At 47.1% G+C, this 7,954-nt stretch overlaps 2 protein-coding genes across 5 annotated transcripts in view; one reads left to right on the forward strand and one right to left on the reverse strand.

Moving 5' to 3' along the window:
• LOC102196089 (ankyrin repeat domain-containing protein SOWAHC) overlaps window positions 1-2,073 on the reverse strand; it is a 44,386-nt gene extending 42,313 nt beyond the window's left edge. For all 4 annotated transcript variants that reach the window (XM_005745151.1, XM_013913855.1, XM_013913853.1 and 1 more), the window contains exon 1: window positions 1,930-2,073. In XM_005745151.1, the coding sequence (XP_005745208.1) occupies window positions 1,930-1,984 (55 nt within the window). In that variant the 5' untranslated portion in view covers window positions 1,985-2,073. The remainder of the gene's footprint in view (window positions 1-1,929) is intronic.
• A 1,330-nt stretch (window positions 2,074-3,403) lies between these two features.
• LOC102195820 (iroquois-class homeodomain protein IRX-5-like) lies at window positions 3,404-6,357 on the forward strand. Its single transcript, XM_005745150.2, has 3 exons — window positions 3,404-3,925; window positions 4,537-4,942; window positions 5,692-6,357. The coding sequence occupies exons 1-3, from the start codon at window positions 3,701-3,703 to the stop codon at window positions 6,231-6,233; spliced, it is 1,173 nt and encodes a 390-aa protein (XP_005745207.1). The 5' UTR covers window positions 3,404-3,700; the 3' UTR covers window positions 6,234-6,357.
• The last annotated feature ends 1,597 nt before the right edge of the window (window positions 6,358-7,954 follow it).

The raw sequence follows: 7,954 nt of genomic DNA on the forward strand, positions 1-7,954 counted from the left end.
CTCACACCTGTCCTCTGTCACACCTGTCCCCCCTCATACCTGTCCCCTCACACCTGGTTTGTAGAGGTTTTCTGTAATGCAAACAGCTTCGGTCTGAGCCCGGATATCCAGCACATCGTCAGACAGCCGTGAGAGGATCAGACCTGAGTGCAGACTGATTTCCTGCCGCTGCACTCTTAAATTCTGCCTCTCATCTGATTACAGTGCTCATTGATCAGCGTGTAAACAACCATTGAATGAGGATGTGCACCGGTTTGATGTAACCGTCTCCTCTCTGAAGCACTGCATGCTGAAATCTCATGGGTGCTAATTATGTGTGCACACAGATTACAAGGATTGCATTTCATACTTGAATAATAACTATTAAAAACGAGTGTTTTCCAATTAATTAAACACACAGTCTTTAAGTAACCTCTGGACATCTGCCCTGCGGGCTGAGCTCATTCGGGAGCTGCTGGAGGAAACAAACGAGCGCTCCTTTCATGTGAAAATCTTCACAAAAGAGTCGTGCCACTGAGAATACGGGGGAAACGCCGCCGCCACACTTCCCTCAGTGTTCGACTTTGTTCGTGCAAATTGTGAACATAACTTTTCGATATGATAAAACAGCAGAACAGTGTCATTCCAGGGGCGGGCCTGCTGGGGGGCTCGCCGTGGAGATGATGAAAGAGCTTTTCCGAGTCATTACTCCATCCAGCAGGAAGCCCTCGGTGGGCTCGCCCTCCTGAGCACCCGAGGAGGAGGCGGAGGAGGAGAGGCGCGCACCTCAGCCGGTGCAGAGGGCTTTAATGAAAGATGCTTAAAAAAGCATGAAAACGTCTCTGTTAAACTGCTTAGCCTCTGCAGAGGATCAGCCGACTCGCATTGTTTCCCCCTCAGTGCAGCCGGAGAGAGGCTGCTCACTTTACCCAGGATTCACTGCAGCAAATCAATATTCGTTTAGCATTGCATCATCGACTCAAATCGAGCCGTCTCACTCAGACCGTCACCTAAAGCAGGAGGAGGGATTAAAAACATCTCAGACTAAAGCCAGGCCCAGACTTGATAAAATGAAAATGGAGTCTAGACTAAACTTAATTCGGGAAATAAAGGCCGAGGTGACTCTGCCTAACATTTCAGATCCTGCACTACGCTGACATCCATCAGTCACATGATCAAAAACACAGTGAGTCCATCCCCATAGACTCCATGTTAAATAAACATGTTTACATCCTGATACACAAACTGTTTGATCTCTTTAGCTCATAGGTGTCAAACTCTGGCCCGCGGGCCAAATTTGGCCCGCAACCTAATTACATTTGGCCCGCGAAGCCATAACAAATTACTATCAGAGCTGGCCTACTGGTATTATACAGCTAATATATATATTGTTTAGTATTAAGCTTTGCTTGTTCCATATTCAGTTTTTCAGCAAAATGTGTTTGAGTCCATAAGAAAAGATTCATTCTTATATCTGGAGGAATAAATATATTTCAATAAATATTAACGTTAGCCCGCGACTTTGTTCCAGTTTTGAATGTTGGTCCACTGTGTATTTGAGTTTGACACCCCTGCTTTAGCTGATTTAGAGTCTTTGTTTTTACCTGTCCTGTTCCTCTTTGGGTCACAGCTGTCCATCTTTTAAATAAAGTTTATGTGAACTTACAGTAAAATGTGTGACATTACAGAAAAGTCCCATGATGCTTTGTAATCTTCATTTATTTACTATAACAAAAGACTTACAGGGAATTAAAATGAAATATTTGGAGTATTTACAGGAATGTCTAACTAGTAGTAGTAACTATTGTTTACATCTCAAAGTATGATTTCCAAACAGGATGACGTTTGTGAGAGAGAACCTGTGACGGCGTGCCTCCTGAAATGGCCTGTGGAGTGTTGGGATCAACAGCAGTTAATGCACCGAACTCGGCTTCCTCGCTGTGCTCCTACCTGCAAACGTGGAAATTCCTGCAGCCTCGTTCTGAAAATCCGTGGACGTGGCCATTAGAGATGGACTTCAGCTGGTTTCACCGAAAAGCAGCGACCGGACTTCCACTGACGCGGGGAGTATTCTCCTTGCTGGCACTCTGCTAATTATAGTCCCCACTAATCAGATTAGGCGGAGGCGGTGTGGGCTTAGATCCTCAAAGTTCACTGAGCTGCTCTCAGGACACTCAGCATCAGCCACAGGTGTCCACGCTCTCCCACACGCACACCAATCAGTCAGCAGATCGATCGCCACCAAGTTCATAATTCAACACTGTTCAGCAGAGAACGCTAAAATACGCGAGAGCGGGACGGCCTGGTTTGATGTTTCACCGGATTGTACTGCCTGTCACGGCATCTGTCCTGCTCACACTGTCACCTGTTACGCATCAGTGGAATCCCGAACACCTGAAGTGACATCACGTCCTGAACGCTTCTTAAGTCACACAATTAGAACTGATGACATTTCCACAGGAAGTAATCAATTAAACTGAAAATGAATGAAGGAATGTAACTTTTACACTCAAACCCCGCCCTTCTGATGATTTTTCCTCTGTGTAGAAGTTAAAGTTGTTCCTACTGACCCCTGTGGCTGTTAATTGTGATGTAGCATCTGATACGTAATCTACTTACGTTTCAAAACCTCAGCATGAGCGTTTTTTTTTTAACCAGAGCTGTTGAACCGCGCACTCATTGGCTAATGACCAGCTAATCACATGTTTTAGCCAATGAGCATAATCCTTCCTCCTGAAACACAGCAGGATAACCTCTCTTTGCTATAGTTTGTATGGAAGATGCCAACTTGTCTGCAAACACCTGCCAACTACTAAAAATGAAATTATAATCATTTGCCTTTAAAGCAAAAGTTCAACTCTGAACTCTGAGGGTGAATTATTTCTATTTCCTGTTTGGAGCTCACATTTTCAAGTTTTAATCCCACTCAGCGAGCTCTTGTTGAGCGTTTGCAGACGTATCGTCGTCTTCAGTGCAAGCTACAAGTGAACGCAGCAACCTGCTAACAACCAAAGTGAATGCAGGTCGTATCACGTCCAATCCAATGTGTGCGTGACGTCACATGAGAAACCTCTGCAAAGCTACAGTCACTTTGAAACCACTGCTATCGCCATCTGGTGGCCGGCAGGTGTAATGCAGGTTTAAACCCTCTGAGCTCCGAACACACATCAACTCATGTTTGTGTCCTGCTGGGAGTTTATTTAAACCAAGAACCTAACCAAGCATTTTTATTGGCTAAACCTAAACCCAAAGTTTTTATTGGCTAAGTCAAACCAAAGGAGCTAAAGAGTGGAGTAATATTTGTTTGTCACGAATCATTTGGAATATTTCATAAACTACATGTTGGTCCACGGCGCACTTTGATGACGTGTTTCGTGCACAAACAGTCAGAAACTCTGCAGGTGTGAGGAACGTGAAGCCTTATTATCCTGGTGCTTTTATTTTGTAGGGTCGCGTTAGTTCCACCTGCTCGCAGAGTGCGCGCGGGCTGAGGGGAGAGGAGAGAGCGAGCAGGAGGAGGTGTGAGCGTGCGGAGGTGGAGCTGAGCCTCCTCTCCGCTCAGTCTGTCTGCGGGTTCGGCGCAGATCGGGTGCGCAGAGCCGGAGCGGACAAAGTGCCGCCGCGAGCCTCCTGCGATGCTCCTGGAACTCCCGCTCCTCTCCGCCCGCTCTTCCCTCCTCCGTCCCGCGCTCCGACGCGACTTCTCCCGCGCGTAAAAGTCATGTCGTACCCTCAGGGCTTCCTGTTCCAGCCCCACGCGCCTCTGGCTCTGCACTCCTCCTTCGGCTCCGGCCTCCTCCTGGGAGCGCGCTCCGAGGAGCTCGGCCGCTCCGCGTCCGGCTCCGCCTTCGCTCCGTACTCCGGACCGGCGACCTCCCCTGGCTTCGGCCCCCAGCTGCCCTACGGAGGGGAGCCGCGCGCCGCCGCGGCGCTCAGCTCCTATGTGGTGAGTGCGCGCGGAGACGGCCAGGGCTCGGGTCCGGGTCTGGTTCCGGTCCGTACAATGAAAATATCTGCTCTTCAAAAAGTTATTTTTCTCATTTATTTTCAATGATTTTTGAATTTATTATTACATTTATTTAAAATTCATTTTTAATCTGTTTTTTTTTATCTTTTTTAAAATCTTATTTATAAGATAAAAAGAAATTTTAATTATTTGTCTTTTATTTTTGAATTAATTATTATTTATATTTATTAATTACATTTTTAAATTTAGTTTTAATTATTCTTTAATTTATTTTATTTAAAAAAAATGTAAATTATTTTTAATGGTTTTTTTTAACTTATTTTTGTTTTTACATTTTTATTTTTATATATATTTTTACTTATTCTTTAATTCATTTTTTTAAATTATTTTTTTTAAATGTATTTTAAATTGAAGGAGGAACATTGTACATTTCTGTGAGGCTGTGAGATTTTTCAGGTGGATTAAACTGAGCGAGGTCTTTCCTCCTTCTGTGTTTGGGTCTGTAGTTTGAAGCCGTGTGGTCATGTGACCCTCGGGTTAAACTGCGTGGGAACTCGAGCTGACCACTAACATGATGGTTTCTGTTTCAGAGTCCGGGTTACGACCCGTCCTCGGGCATCTCCGGGTCCTTGGACTACCACCCGTTTGGGGCGCTGGGCCCATATCCGTATGGAGACCCCGCCTACAGGAAGAACGCCACACGGGATGCCACGGCCACGCTGAAGGCCTGGCTTAGCGAGCACCGGAAGAACCCGTACCCCACCAAGGGCGAGAAGATCATGCTGGCCATCATCACGAAGATGACCCTGACGCAGGTGTCCACCTGGTTCGCCAACGCCCGGCGCCGGCTGAAGAAGGAGAACAAGATGACGTGGACGCCACGGAACAGGAGCGAGGACGAGGAAGAGGAGGACAACATCGACCTGGAACACAACGAAGAGGACGAGGAGCCACTGAAGGCGAGCAGCGAGGAGACGGAGCCGAAGCGTGAAGCTGGTGAGTGAGGGGGGAGGGGTCCATCCATCGATTGATCGATTAATTGATGGGTTTTAAAATGACCTGCACGTGACACGCGTCGGGAACCCGGAGACGTTTGCCGGCGCTCCTCTCCATCCGTTCTTGTAGGTGATGACATCATCGCAGCGGCTGCAGTGGAAACAGTTTGATGAGGTTGGTTTTAGTTCTGAGTGTGAGCAGAGCGAGCGGCTCGTCCTGATCAGGTCTGTCGTTGTTACTGCTCCTGTTTGTTCATAGATCAGATTATTGATCAGCTTCAGATTTTCATCATTTCAGACTTTATCAGATCATCGGTTAAAATCAAAGAATGTTCTGGACCCGTTTTTTAAAAAGTGAAGAGCGGCAGGCGCACGGCGAGAGAAGCGGGAGAAGATGTTGGGAGCTGAGTGCGTTTAATGATGCTGAAGCGTGGAGACGGTCGGCGGCGGCGTTCTTCTGATTGATTATTTCTCACTGATGATGTCATTGATCTGGACGAATCAAACACTTTCAGGCTGAACTCTTTTCTTTCTTCTTTAAAGTCGATTTATTGGTCGTGAGAGCAGCTGCTGATTGGCTGCTGATTTTGTTTGGGCTGCGGAAACCGTGACCATAAGGCAGATGTGAGGGGGCGGGGTCTAATATGCAGTGCATTTTGTTTGTGTGTGTTTGAATCAAACTCATAACCCTGCACGCTGAACGCTGATGTGTGTTTGGTCTGACCTGGCCTGTCCCGCCTCCCCCCCCAGACTCCCGCAGTTTGGCGTTCAGAGAGGACGGCGGCAGCGACGCCAATCGAGGATTCGACGAGCTGGACTTTAAGGATTCCCCCGTGGACCGGAGACCCGTGGACATGTCGGCGGACCCTCCTCGGAGCGCCCCCCCGGAGACGCTCAGAGTGCTGGAGGGGACGCGCACGCCGAGCCCGCGGTCTAAGGAGCGCCCCTGCGGCACCACCCAGGGGCCGAACGTGGCCCCCAAACCCAAACTCTGGTCGCTGGCTGAGATCGCCACGTCTTCGGACAAAAGCAAAGGATGTAGTGACTCAGCACAGAGCGTGGGGGCGGGACAGCAACGGACCCCGTTCCCCCACGGCCCCGCCTTGCCCCGACACTTCTATTACGCCTCCCCCTTCATCCCCGGATACTCCGCCTACGGCCCCCCGGGGCCCCTGCACGGCGGCGCCTCGTCGTTAAACGGATTACTGCAGACGGCGGCCCGAGACCGCCGGCTGCGCTGCCAGAGCCAGTTGGAGCCACACGAGCACAGCAGAAGCACGGCGAACGTGTAGAGCGCTTCCACGGGTCTGCGCGGCCCCCGGGGGGCGGGGCAGACTGATTTGTTAACAGGAAGGTTGAATTTGAGACAGTTTTTCTATGTTGATCAGATGTTTGTAATCCTCACGTATCATTAAAGCCTAGTTTTATTAACCCGCCTGCTCTTCTTCACACGCAGATAACGAGCTGCTGATTTAACGAGCCGCGGCCTCAGCGGCCCGTTCACGCGCTCGTGTCACCTCGCTTGCATTTCTAACAACATTATCCAGGTTTCAGTTCAAATCCACCACACGTTTAACGAGCCGTCATCCAGCTGTTATTGATCTTTAAATAAAGTGCAGAGGACGGCGCCGCGTTCACTGAGCTGCTGTAAAACTGACGCTTTGATTAAATCCAGAGCAGCGCACGCGAGCGGCGTCCTCTCACAACCATCCAACCAAAACAAACGTCCAGGTTTAACCAATAAAAATCTGTTCTTCATTTACAAAATGACCTTTTTTCTGCATCTGATTAGATTTATGGAGTCGTTTCGTCTTTAATGTGATTCAGTTTGTGCTTTTATAATTATATTATTACATTTATTATATTTAATAATTTAAACACAGAAACAAACTGAAATTCAAACCTAAATATGAGCATCGTGTTAAATATTTAAATGAATCCTTTTGTAATTTAGCTTCTAATTAATTCATCTTTGAAAAATGTTTTCAGAAGTTTTTTAAAAATCTTTTTTAATTATTCGTCTGTTTTGTCTTAAATCCAAAAATTATGAAAGGACTGTTTCAGGATGAGTTCAGCTCATATTCTTATAAATCAATGAGTTGCATGAAACTGTCACGCTGAGCTCATCACGTTGGTTTTCCTTCAGGTGTAAGTGTGCAGACCGCAGCGCAGCACCCACCTGAATTTTTGCCATGACTCATTTCTTAACAGTTTCCTCCGTAATCGTTTCAAAATAACTCGAGCGCACTGGAGCCGACCGCAGACGCAAAGACCACAAAGACTGTAGCATTTTAAAACAACAATAAGAGCTTTTAAATGAAACTCATTCACAAATATGTGAGAGCTTTTACATCAGCAGCTCGTCTTCATTTCATTAAAGGACACGATTTAATCACCCAGTTTATGAACTAACACTGATCTGCAGTTTTTATATTCATCGTGAAACAGCAGGTGATCATGTGGAAGTGTAAATATTAAGCTGCTCTTTGGTAGCTTCGCTGCTCAGATTGATTGTGATGTTTTCAGAGAAGCAGGAATATTTTTCCCCCAAACTCATAGCAGCGTTCAGGCCTCAGGGTGTGCTGCACAGCATCGCTGTAACATCAGCAGGATGCCAAATTACAGTAAAACTTTTACCTGATTTATTTTAACCAGGAAAAACCTGACAGCAGCCAGTACACACAAAATAACACACAAAGTACATACGCACATTAATGATCGCTGTCACAGACGGCCGGGCGGCGTCCTCCGCTGCAGAGGACCCCACGAGATTTCACTGGCGCCTTGAATGTGTGAAGAGGAAACCGAACGAATCAAACGCGTCGTCCTAAATGCTGAAGACTGACAGAAACAAACAACGTCCAACCCTCTGAGTGCTTCGATGGACACGTCATCCTGGAGACGCAGCATTAGAGAGAACAACAGTCACAGCAGACGTCTGTTTCTTATTCTACGCTTTGTACTGTCTTTCATCCTTCAGCTTGGCAACAAAACGAATTCATGAGGTTCATCC

Source organism: Pundamilia nyererei, unplaced genomic scaffold, assembly GCF_000239375.1.
Source record: "Pundamilia nyererei isolate P.nyererei 1_Seehausen unplaced genomic scaffold, PunNye1.0 scaffold00154, whole genome shotgun sequence".
Taxonomy (NCBI): Eukaryota; Metazoa; Chordata; class Actinopteri; order Cichliformes; family Cichlidae; genus Pundamilia; species Pundamilia nyererei.